This window comes from Vipera ursinii, assembly GCF_947247035.1.
Source record: "Vipera ursinii genome assembly, chromosome: 4".
Taxonomy (NCBI): Eukaryota; Metazoa; Chordata; class Lepidosauria; order Squamata; family Viperidae; genus Vipera; species Vipera ursinii.
Window position 1 is genome coordinate 92,102,760 of NC_139514.1, and position 12,797 is coordinate 92,115,556.

The 12,797-nt window shown below is 36.7% G+C and overlaps 1 protein-coding gene across 8 annotated transcripts in view; it reads right to left on the reverse strand.

Annotated features, from left to right (window-relative positions):
* ARHGEF7 (Rho guanine nucleotide exchange factor 7) overlaps positions 1 to 12,797 on the reverse strand; it is a gene marked incomplete at its 3' end in the record, with an annotated part of 101,700 nt that overhangs the window by 60,247 nt on the left and 28,656 nt on the right. For 6 of the 8 annotated variants that reach the window (XR_014492586.1, XM_083363114.1, XM_083363109.1 and 3 more), the window contains 3 exons: positions 4,022 to 4,106; positions 2,309 to 2,439; positions 1,287 to 1,488 (listed from right to left, as the gene is read on the reverse strand). Coding sequence is in view for 7 of the 8 variants with exons in the window: in XM_083363109.1 (XP_083219235.1) it covers positions 1,287 to 1,488; positions 2,309 to 2,439; positions 4,022 to 4,106 (418 nt within the window). Of the gene's footprint in view, positions 1 to 1,286; positions 1,489 to 2,308; positions 2,440 to 4,021; positions 4,107 to 6,726; positions 6,760 to 12,797 lie in introns of all 8 variants that reach the window. The other 2 variants (XM_083363112.1, XM_083363110.1) reach the window with 2 other exon arrangements.

Here is a 12,797-nt window from a genome sequence, read left to right on the forward strand (position 1 = left end):
TAATCAGGTCAATTCAGCAAAACACAATTTCAAAAACTTTACATGACAAAACACACAAGTATTTGGTGATTAAAAACAACGTATTTATTATAATACACTAGGAATACAAATATATGAAAGTCATTACCAAAAGAACTTCCATTTCAAAGAATTGCTATCAATTAAATGATTTGCAATAGTCTTTATATTTGCAAAAACCAGTGCTTATACAAAACACATTATATCTCCTCCCCAGATTTTTTTAAAAAAACTATTGCAAGTGTTACTCTTCCAGCTTTTATGTCTCATTATATAGATGTATTTCTTTTTTGTCAAAAAATGTGTCTCATTCCAGATATAATACGCTACTATCTTTAGAACTAGGGAAGCATGAACAGCTGTAATCCATCTGCAAGATTTGGAGGGGCAGAAGGACCAAGAGGTCAGCCAGTTTTAGAGCAAATTTGGCATTTTTATCCACTTGTCAAATTCTTCCAAGGAACTGGAATAGGCAGATGTTGTTGCCTGATAGTGTAACAGGTATTATTGCACAATTTAAGCTATTTTAAGTAGAGCTGCCATCTGCAATTGACTAATGATGATTTTATCAATGCTGATAGTGTTCATGTTGTTCAAGTGGTGCTCCAGATATTCTGAGATTGAACTATTTGTACTACCTTTGCTTTCTTTTGTCACAGACATTCTACATCTATTTGAAGGTGTTTGTATTTTGTGATTTTATCCAGTTCTTTCTCTTCTATTCTGCTATCTCCAAGAACTGCAAAATCCACTATCCAGACTTTTTTGTCTTTTATATCAATAATCGATAAGTCTATGATGTTTTGTGTCAAATGCCTGTTTGAATTCTAAAGTCCCACAGCACTTTAGTTTCTTCATTTTCTATTACTTTCTATATTTTATGGTCCCACCAGTTCTTGCTTATTTTATTATGTTGATGATTCGTCGTACTCAACCAGATATTTAGACTGGATCTGGCATTTTTATCCACCTATCAAATCCTTCCCAAAGACCTGGGATAGGCATATTTTGTTGTTGTTGTTATTTATACAACATTGTGAAATCACAGCTGCCAGTTCTTTAGCTGGTGTTGGCCTTTGTTTGCATCCAGTTCTTCTCAAGAATCTTGGATATTGTAATGTATTGGCATTATTATATTAATACATTTCTCCACTGGAATTGGGCACCTAATAAATTCCAATAAATAAAGTAATTAAAGTAATTTATACTCCTGAATAGCTACCAAATTTATTTAAGGTTATTGAGAAAAGCAGACTCTTGAAACTCACCACTGGATTTTACTTCTCGCACATAATTGCTGGGAAACCATCCTGTTTTGCCATTGTGAGTTCCTTCCCACCAGCCTCCTTCTTCTACTCTTGTAACATGGATAATATCTCCTTTTGTAAAAGAAAGTTCATCTTCATTTGTCTGTTGAAAATTAAATTTAGCTCTTACCACCAGTTGGTGGTTGCTGTTATCTGTCATATCCTAGAAATGATGAGACCAGTAAAATAATAACATTTTAGATACTTTTCAAAAGAACAAAATATTTAATTAAAAATTAACCATGAATTGTAAGGTAAAGCTAACATATTTGCTTCTTCAACCTACATGCATATATGATTCTATATTTTTAAACATTATATAATCAACCTTTCAACTATATATAATTCTAATCAGTTACTGTTTTGATAACATTAACTGTATTAGAACTGTTTTTTAAGTTCTAAATTATGGCAAATCAAACAGATAGTTATTTGAACAATATTATCATTTTGTCATCATTCTGGTTGGCTCGTGTTTATCAAGCAGTTTATATGTACACGCTGGGGTACAGAACTGTTGTTGATCTGTATACTTGTAACTTTATTTTTAGCTGAAACTGAAAAATAACTAACCAATATGCCAGTAGTAAATTGATATATGTAAGATTTAACACATTAAATTAAAGAGTACCAGATTTAGCCTGATGAACAGTAGCTCATAACGAACAAGGTGGAATTAAAAGTGTCATGGTCTACTGTAAAGAGGTTCTAGGACTCCCTGGCTGTATTCCAGTACAGTTAAATACACTGAAGCTCTTTTATTTCAAAACACTTCAGAATAAATTAATATAGACTCTTGACTGTAAACTATCTTAATGCAAGGAGATACTGCTTCTTGTTGTTTCTCAAAAAACTAAGAAAAGCAGAACAATGTAAAAATATTGGACACCTTAGGTGAGATGCAAAATATCAGCTATCAAGCTTTTCATTTTGCAGCTCTGATTAAGAAAAATAAAAAGCTATTAAAATGTGTTAATGCTTACCAGACTTCTATATTGGCCTTGAAAAAGTTTTGAAGTTCTACTGTGTAAAGACTGGGATCCCAAGGAATCAAAAGACTTTATCCGGTGAGATGATGGCCTTGCACACACAGAATCACTCCCTAAACCAATATCTGAAAAAATTGGCACACATATATGTATATAACATTTAAACGTTTACCTATTACTTTATATATAATGTTACATTTATTTTTAGGAAATATATTTAAATAGGTATGGGTGTGTTTCAATGTACTTATTCCTCAAATTTGTAAATTGGATATCCTTCATGAATATACATTGCAATCCAAAGTACAAAGTACACTAGATGCACCAGGGAAAATACAGGATGGGAGACAATCCCTATCAATTGGAGGGAACTCAAAAGTATCAAAACAAAAAAATCACCACTTCCTAACTTTTAAAAAATAGTCATAAGCTAACCAAAAGCTACGACTGCTGCCCTTGTAAAGTTTAAGGCTGGAAGCAAAAAATATTGCAGAGAGGTAATCCTGAATCCCACTGAATTTGAAAGTTAAGATGTACATTACCTCGAGCCTCCATTTTAAAAAATTAACAGAAATTGGTTTTCCTGTAAACTAGCTCTTTAAATCCAATTTCTCTCCTTTTAAAATACCCAAATTAATCTGCAATGCAATTGCACCCTTTCACAATCGAAAGGATTACAGAATAAACTGACTGCATAACCAAATGTGCAATACAATCATTATAGTCTTCTTTTAGAACAATCTTAATAGCGCACTCCCTCCAGATGTGCTGGTATATTGGCTGAGGATCCTGAAATGTGTTAAAATATCTGGAGGGCATTGGGTTTTATAATAGCTACACTAAAATATACACATCTAGTTTCTCAGATTAAATTTAAAAGGAATGCTGCTTCTATATGTGATTTTCCAGAAGAGTAAATTTTACAATTCATTGTATATTTTTATTAGTCTAAATTAGGATACCCCAATCCAGCAGTCTCTGGATCAATTACACTATAAATCCCATCATTCAGTCAAAACCTAAGACAACTAAGAAATGTTGAGTCATTTAACACATTAGGTACTACGTTGGAAAAAGCTGATCTAAATATACAGACTATCCTTCCCTCATTTAAGTCAGCTGAATGTTCAGCCTCAATTCATTGTACAGAAAAGCACATGGTCCTGATATCAATGGGATTTGTATACACAAAGCAGTCCTTAAATATATCATGTAGTCTCTGAATCCAATTGAAACTTACTCTGCCTTCCCTTTGGTGACCAATATTTAGAAAGTTAGCTACGGCTCTGCTACATGGAACTAGGAGAAGGCAGTAAAAGCTTAATGTTGAAGCTACTTTCTGCTAGGGAGGCACTCCACTGAAAGCAAATGGATGCTTCAAAATAGAGGAATCACAAATGAAGCACGTCTTTGCAGCCTCTGAAATCAAGGGTGTCCTTCCCTGGATTGCATGGCAGTGGCAAAGTATAGCTAGGTGATTCCAAAAAAGGCATGGCTACTTTAAAGAGTTGCAAACAGATGCTATGTTCATGCTGCCATGTACTTTGAAGCACCGCTGTACCTTTGAATTTGAAGTGCTATATAGTATTAACTTTGTATGATTTGTTCAATCATACAAATTAACAGAAAAAGGATGTTAAGTAACAGAAAACAATCAGCTTCTAGAAAACTATTTTAAAAATACATATTAAATGGATTTATATTTACCTGCTGTTACTTTATTTAAGGCCACCAAGGAACTAAGCACTTTACTGAAGTTCTGTCCTTGGTAGAGATCATTTGCATCAAAGGTCTAAAAAAAAACATGGTCTTATTAGAATCTAGAAATAAAATCAACACTTTTTTGAAAAGCATGGTAATATATAGCAGTGACTCTCAATGTTTACAGTTTATTTTTATATAAAAGCCATTGTTTGTTTTGGAGCTGCACAGGCCTGACTGATACTCAAAAGCAATAAAACATGATTTATAATCCAGCATGACTAGGTTCAAACACCATGTCAATCCCAGATTCAACACTCCATAGTTATGTTGTGTATACAAGCAATGAATTATTTGAGTCTTTGCAGAGCTGCAGCTATCAAGAATATTAACCTTATAGTGGACAGACCTGGGCTCAAAACCCAGAATAGATAATTGAGTGATTCAGATCATATTTAAACCAAGAAAGTTAACTTTTCCCGGCTGCATTAAAATACTGCAAAAGCAGGTGAAGACACCCCAATCATATACATTCATGTATGAAATGCTTGATTTCCCACAATATTTGAAGTTTATCTTTGTTTAAACAAAGAAAACACTGATAAACTGATTCATTTAGGCTTGTACCACATCTTTTTTCCATCATCAAATGACTGGAAACTGTGCCATTAATTTTTAAGAACAGCAGCTAGAAGAGCTTGCAGGTAGTCCTAAATCACAGGTTGTCACTACTCAAAGCCATACATAATGTGGCTTGTTCAAGTTTCATTTCATATGTTATTTAATCCCATCCTTTGTAGTACAGTGAAATCTCATTTTAACAGATAGGGAGGGGATGTCTATTATTTAGGAAGGTCCATTAATACAAAAGTATGTCATTTTGTCAATTATCATCTGTATAACGATGTCATGTGTGAATGAAGCCAACTGTGTCCTATTCAACAGATGATGCTTAAACCATGGTTTAGAATGACATCTGAATCCACTGATCTATTTATTCATACTGTATACACCTTGGAAGCTTATCCAACAGACAGTATAGCCTATCTAAATCCTTGAAGAAAGGATAAGAAAAACATCATTTCACATGCAAAACTACAAACAGGATTACATATAATGAGCAGAATTTGATGTTTGGACTGAATACTAAACATTGCCAGCTTACAGTTAAAGTACAGAGTAGAACTGCAAAAACCGTATGTTTAATCCATATTATTCCCCCTTTGCATTTTACCTCAGATTTTAAAAAGTAATCATACGAAGCACAAAGTGACTCAAATTTTCATGTATAACAGTATAACAATACAACAAGCACATAGCAAAGAACACATTTATCGTATTTCTCTTACATGTATGAGTTAGCATGCATTTGTGGAGGAAAACAGGGTTTGTTACCACTTTTTTAAAAAGACATTTATGTATCAGGAAGCTTATACACTTCACTCATATTTGTCAATTAGAAGTAGGTCTCATACCCTATTTCTATAAATAGAATTAAAACAATACATGAAGAGAGCCGAATAAAGAGTAATTCCACTTTTTTCACCCAAGAAAAACTCAAAGTGTAATCACCTTACAAGAATGCACAAACTATTATAAAAACCCAGTAAGATTTGAATGTTCATTGATTACGTAGAAGACAAGAAACATTCTTTTGAACTCATAGTACTATTTTTTTCAGAAAAATATGAAAATGCAAATGAAATAAAAAGTATTGATGGGCCTAAGTAAATGAACTTTTAACAGAATTAGCGGCATATTTTGAAATATCTGCATAATGGAAACAATTTAAATGGCATTTAATAGTATTTATTTCAGTTTTTAAAAATCAAAATTAACTTATAAACATTATTAGGAAATATTAGCAATACAGTAAGCTTTTTCGGTTTTTGAAAATACATTCCACATGTACTATAAATATCAGAAAAATGAAAATTTCTATTTCTTTATTCCTATTAACTAATTTTAATGATAACTTGCCAATAGACACACATAAAAAAACTCTTAGTTTCATGTAACCAAAATCCACTAAATTAAAAATCTTATGAGTTAAAAATAGAAAGCTTATTATACTGTATCAATATGCCTAAAATAATAGTCATCATAAAATCTACCTTTTATGAGTGTGTAGTCCCATCCATGTTTGCAACCAAATCCATTCATTTTCACATGCACAGCCTTTTCTATTTCATAATTTAAATGCGGCTAGCTATTCAGAACATTTCACAGCAAAATCTTTTGTAAAAGTTCTAAACTTTCCATATAAAGGGTATACAGTATGGATATTACTATTACTCCCATTATACCTTTTCATGTATACTTTGTTGTAAAGCAAAATATATAAACTGTGTAATTTACATCCTGCATCTCTTTCACATCTGGTGAGCATACTCCAGTTTTGCTATACCTCTAAGAAGATATAAGAAGAATAACAATTTAACATCAGAGATCCACAATAGTGGCTCAAAAAATATTCTACAAATTTCTTCCTAAAGTCTATTAAAAAGAGAAAACTTCAATTAATTTTTTAAAAAAAAATTAAAAATCTAGTTTCTATGTTTTGGAAACCGTTAAACAACATGATGCAAGACAAAGGCAAAAAAGTGGTGTCCTAAATCCTGAAAGACATTTAAAATGAAAATTTTAAATAAACTATTTAAAGCAAGAGAATTTTTCTAAAATAGCAAGAGGAAAAATGGATTTAAACTCACCTCCATTGTAAATTCTCACACGATAATAGCTTACTAAACCAGCATTAAAAGGAATAATGAAAAAACAGGATGTTAAGGGTCTTATGTTTCCTGCCAGACTGAGACAATCTGGCATATTGGAACAAGTTGATTGGCTCACCCCAACTGAAGCATCATCATCATCATCATCATCATCATTGCATTCTGCACCTAGCATGCGTTACTCAACAGGAAAACAAACAGGATAAAGGATGGGGGAGGGAAGAACAAAGTATGTATATGTACTGCACTGATTATATGAAAGTGATTTTATGACATCCAAAGTTTCTTCATGTAAGACAGTAATCATATTAACAGAAACAAGTATTTAAGTAGCTAATCCCCAAGGACTCAAGATCACACCAAGAAAGGCACGCCTTTCTTTGCATCACAGAAATTGCATTTAGATATATGGGTGCTCTTTAGCATAAAGATGAAAGGAAAATTAAATGACCCCCTGCCTATCTTTCTGCAGTTGCTTCTCAGGAAGCAGAGCTGCGAAGGCTCTGGAATGCTACCTACAGATCCTTCTGGCAGTAAAACAAAAGGAAATAGACTATATGGGTAGAAACATCAACTCCTAAAACAAATAAGTAGAACACGCTGTAATAAAAAATATCCCTGCATTTCTACGCATTTGGGAGTTTCAGCAGACATATTCAAAACATGATGGTTGAGAAACCATATTAGTGGGCATTTGTGGGCATTTCTCTTAGTTTTTTTTTTCTTTTCCTTCCCCATTATTTCTGAAGCCTCAATTTCAAGATTGATTGCCAAATCTAAAGTTACATATTATTATATAGGAGTTGCCTCTGGTCTGAACTTGATTTTCCTGTGTCACTTTTTTAGCATGGCCAACACTATAGAATCTAATATCCTAGCATCAGGCCAGAGTAGATCTAAACTTCTGTAGGTTCATTCCAGATGCCCTACTACTTCTGGGGTTTTAAAAAATAAGAATTCCTACCCCTCATTTACAAGAAGAACAGGAAAGGTTTAGTGTTGGCTTGTTTTAATTTCATGGCACATGTACTCCCTAGAATATCTGGCAGTCTAATATCTCACCACTTTATAACTCAGTCTCAACTGAAACCATAGGCTAGCCTTTCTCTTTGACCCATTAATAACTAATTCAATTCTGTATGACTAGCTTTCTTGTAATTAGGCAAAAACCCTAACAATAATAAATCCAATACTACGTAGTCAGCCGATTATTAGCACTGCTTCAAGAGGCAAATATTACAGCGTAAGGGATAACACCAAGGCATTAGAGAACAAACTGTGTCTCCTATGACAACCTTAGCCATGGAGAAGGTATTTCATCACCATTTATAAGTGTCCTGCATGTGAATTATACCACATAAAGTAAAATGTAATTTGTAGTTGTGGTGGAGATAACGGTTTAGTCTCTAGAAATGTAAGTGGTTACGCTATTCTAAATAATGCTTAGTATTAATAATTTTGAATTGAATCAAGTGTATCATTCATGAAATAACTGAAATAGATCTCATGAGTTCTCAGATGAGAATGTATTTTTTCCCAATCAATCTTCTAATACTTCTGGTATCTAATGGTATTAAGACAACATGTAAGGGCATAGGAAGATTTCTATAGGCTATTCTGTAATATTACAGCTGCTTTCATTATTACATAATGCCAACTTTTTTAGGAATCCTTGCATGGACAGTATTGAGAAGCACTCTTCTACAGAATTCCAGTTCTTCTCAGAATTGGATTCTAAAATCTGTTTAAAGGGACTTGCCCTCTATATCAGACATGTCAAACACAGAGCCTGCGGGCTGCATCCGGCCTGCCATGTGGTTCTGTCTGGCCCGGGGACCTGCTCTGGAAGCACCTTGGCCCGGCCAGGCCAACCAGGCACTGATCTACAACCTGGTTGCATTCATCAAAGCCAGAATGTTAGATCCACTGGGCAGCCCTGGAACCAGCGACGGGTGCCCTCGCCCCCCGTGTGCACATGCAAGAGGTGGCGAGCAGGCAGAGGAATCCGGTGTCCCTGCTGGCTGTCTTGCCCTGCAGGCTGACTTCATCCAGGATGCAGGTGCTGATTGTCTCCTGTGCACACACCCAGGGGGCGGGCAGAGGCAGCAGGGTGGCCCCTCACTGGTTCCAGGGCTGCCCTGTGGATCTAAGGCTGAGCATGTTCTGGCTTTGATGGACGCAACCAAGTTGTAGATCAGTGCCACCACCACCACCAGCACCTCCATGGCCCGCTCGCTGACCTAGCCTCACAGCCACAAGGCTTCCCTTTCACCAGGACCAGCCCTGCCCACGTGGGATAGCGACAGCCGGCGGCAGCATGGACACCAGCAGTGATGGCAATCTCTCCCCCTCCCATCACCCCCTCCTGAGCATGAAGGAAGGAAAGAGATGAGAATAGGAAGGAAGGAAGGAAGGAAGGAAGGAAGGAAGGAAGGAAGGAAGGAAGGAAGGAAGGGAGGAAGGAAGGAAGGAAAGGTAACTTGGTTGGAGATGCCCCAGTTCACACAGTTCGGCTTCAATCCTGGATCCATCGAGACTTGGGCTCAAAGGAGAAAGCAATTTTGTGTTCTCTTTTGTCAGACAGGACTTTATTGGCAATCCAAATTAACATTGGTATTCTTTAGTTGTGAACTTTTAGCAAAGTAACCCTTCCTTGTGTATTGCAAACAGCCATTTCCAGTGGGGAAAACAGGACAAAACAGAGTGGGAGAAAATATTTCCCTTTGCTATATTTCCAGTCTGAATTAGACCATGGCAGGGTCCCAACAGGGGAGCTCTGTTAAAGTTTAAGTATTAACAGAAAAGCAACTAACTTACCTCTGTTCCTAAATGCTAAAGCTGTGGCACATAAAAATCAGAGGAGCTATGATCAACTATCACAGCCAACATTTTGACAGTTTTGCTGTACTGTTGTCTGTGCACTAAATGCAAGCATGGAATAAACTGAGCCTGGTTTGTTCTCAGTCTTTTAAGTGGCCACAGGCTACTAGCAAAAGTGGCATTTGATCACAAGGCAAGGAGGCATCGAGAAATGTTTCCCCTTTTGCATTTGAGCATCCAAGAAGGGACAGGAAAGGAGAAAAAGAAAGAGGAAAGACAAACAAAGATAAGGAAAGAGGGGAAGGAAGAAGGAAAGGAGAATGAAGAGAGAAGGACAAAGAAAAAAGGGGGGGGAAGGAAGGAAGGAAGGAAGGTTATAATGAGAGGGAGGAAGGGTCTGAGGGAAGTCCTGCCTTAGCACTTGGCCACGAGCAACCCTGCTGCCCTTTCGCCATCCCCTTGTCCCCTCCTCCTGACCTCTCCTTGTGGTCTCCCATCCTATCGCTGAGGATGCTTTGGTTACAAAGCTGCGTCTCCTCACAGGGAGAGGGAATGGGTCTCCCTCTGACCCACACATTTTGCCCTCCCGTACACACCATGAGCAAGTTGGCCAAGGAGAGCAAGCCAATCAGCAGCAGCCCTGAGGAGGAGGTAAGTGCAGCTGGGCGCCCCCTTGGGAAAGGCCCTTGGGCAGCCTGCATCAGTCGTCGTCCTCTACGTGGCCAGAGAGGAACAGCAAGGCTCCTCTGGTGGACAAGGGTATAGTGGTCACCCTGGTCTCACTTTCCTCGGTGGCCCCGCCCAGGCCACCACAGGCACCCAACACGAGTGACGATGAGCTAGCCACGCCCATTTTGCCCCAATGTCAACCACAACCCTGATGCAGCCCTCAATGAAATTGAGTTTGACACCCCTACTCTATATTAAGGTGCTGTGGGTGGAGTGTGTTGCAATATGTCTTGCCTCCAATTGTTTAATCTACTGTATATTTAAAAAAATTCCACTGTTTATTCATTTATAATAGTGAGAGAGAACTGAAGTCTTTGTGATTTCATCTCCTTGATTTACATAAAAGACTGTTACTTGAAACCATCCAGAAATTTAGGGTACAGAATCTTGATAAGTATTCTTTATTTCTATCTGATTTTATTATAACAGATGGCAGGAACAGGACAAATGTGAATATCACAAAAAGAAAATGTTTATCATTCCAACTGACCTGGTCTAATCATCTATACTAAATAAGACCATAGCTGCAAGTATGCACTGAGTTTATTTATTGTAATGCAAAGTGGCCTGGAATACCTTCTATTACCTAAGGTGGTTTTGCCAACTGTATCATTTGCTAGAGACATAGCACTTGTCTTGGTTTCTAGGTTAGAATGATCTGACGCTGAGAAGAACTTTCTCTGGTGGGAAAAAACTGGGAATCACAACTTCTTTAATATGTGATGCCAGGGCAAAAAATCTAGATAGAAATTCCTCCACTCAAATATTTCAGCACTACTTTATTCGTAATCTTACTACTGCAATTCAGTTCTGATTATGCATAGAAATATATTGCACAGATATAACAAACAGTGAACAGGTATTTACATCAAGTGTCCAAAAGACATTTGGAAATTTAGTTAGCCCTCTAACTGCACGTTATGTAATACAATCCAGTGACAATAATAGATTTTGTTTTTTAATAATCTCCTAGAACTCATCTAAATTTAATCTCCCTACCTGAATATCCCAAGAAATTGATATTACAATCAAGATATGAGAATCCTTTAAAAAGACAGATTCACTTTGGTACTCTACCTTGGATGAACCTATTCACCAACCAAGATGTCCACAATCAAATGGACATAGGGTACGCTATGGGTCACTGCACAGCACCAATCATAATCATTTGATATCTCTCTCTCTCCCTCCCTCCTTTCTCTACTCTATTCTCATTCTTTTCATGTCATTTCTTTTTAGAGTGTAAACTTGGAAGGCAGAACAGACTTTTTCTTGATTTGCAAGCCACACTGGGAGCTCTTCCAAGCAAAGCACTGGCATGCTTTGAATAAATGATTCCAGAATTGCCCGCTGGTACATTTATAAATCTATTCCTACTGGCTTATTTAAACAAGGAAACTTTTTAGATTTTAAGTCAAGTGAGGAACTAATACTTTTATTATCAACTTTCCACATTCCAAATTCCAATTATTGTGGCTCACTTTTAGACCACACTAATTCTGAAAATGAAAACAAAATGCTTGCATAAAAACAGAGGCCATGTGTACCAAAACCTTTTTGAACAAATGATCATATTCAGAATAGAGTTCATCTTTTGAACACTCTTTCAGAATTATTATTGGGGTCCTTCCCAATCACAAAAAGACTGTCAGTACAACCACACACAAAATACCAATTTACCAGAATGCTACCGAGCATCCCACTTTATCTTTGTACTGTGCTTTGGATGCTTTGAAGACTGAAGCAGAAAGTTTATGATATAGCTAAAAATCTGAAACTTACAAATATAATTAGGTATCTGCTTCAGAACCACTTGTTTATTGTGGAGTTCCAGGGAAGGCAAAGTAGATGGAAGAACCAAAGGAACAGCTTATTACAGGGTGGTGTATTGGCTCCAACCCTTTTTAATATCTATACCAATGATCGGCTGAAGGTACTAACAACTATATGTAAGGTGATCATCAAGCAATGGCTGCACAGAGAATAACATTTGATGAGGTTGAACACTGTTTAACTGAAGCTCTGGTAGAGCTGGATCAATTCTATTGGGATAACCAATTAAGGCCAAATCCAGCAAAAACTCGGGTATATGCATTCCATCTTCGCAATAAGCAGGCTGCTAGGAAGCTGCATATTATATGGAAAGGGACACTACTGGAGCAAACATTTAGGGCTCACTCTAGATAGGGCCCTAACATGTAAACAGCACTGTAACAACACTAATCAGAAGGTCAGTGGATAAAATCACATCCTCAGGATATTAATGAGCACTACCTGGGGTACCAAATTAAGGGTCTTTAAGACAACAGCTTTAGCTTTGTCCCCACTTGGCAGGCAAATACGCCTGCCCATTCTGATATAAATCAGCACATGCTGAGAAAGTTGATGTTGCTCTGAATAAAGCTAACAGTATTATTACTGGATATCTTAAACCTACCCCTATAGATAAGATCTATCATCTAACTGGCATTGCCCTGCCTGCTGTCACAGAGAAGCAGCAA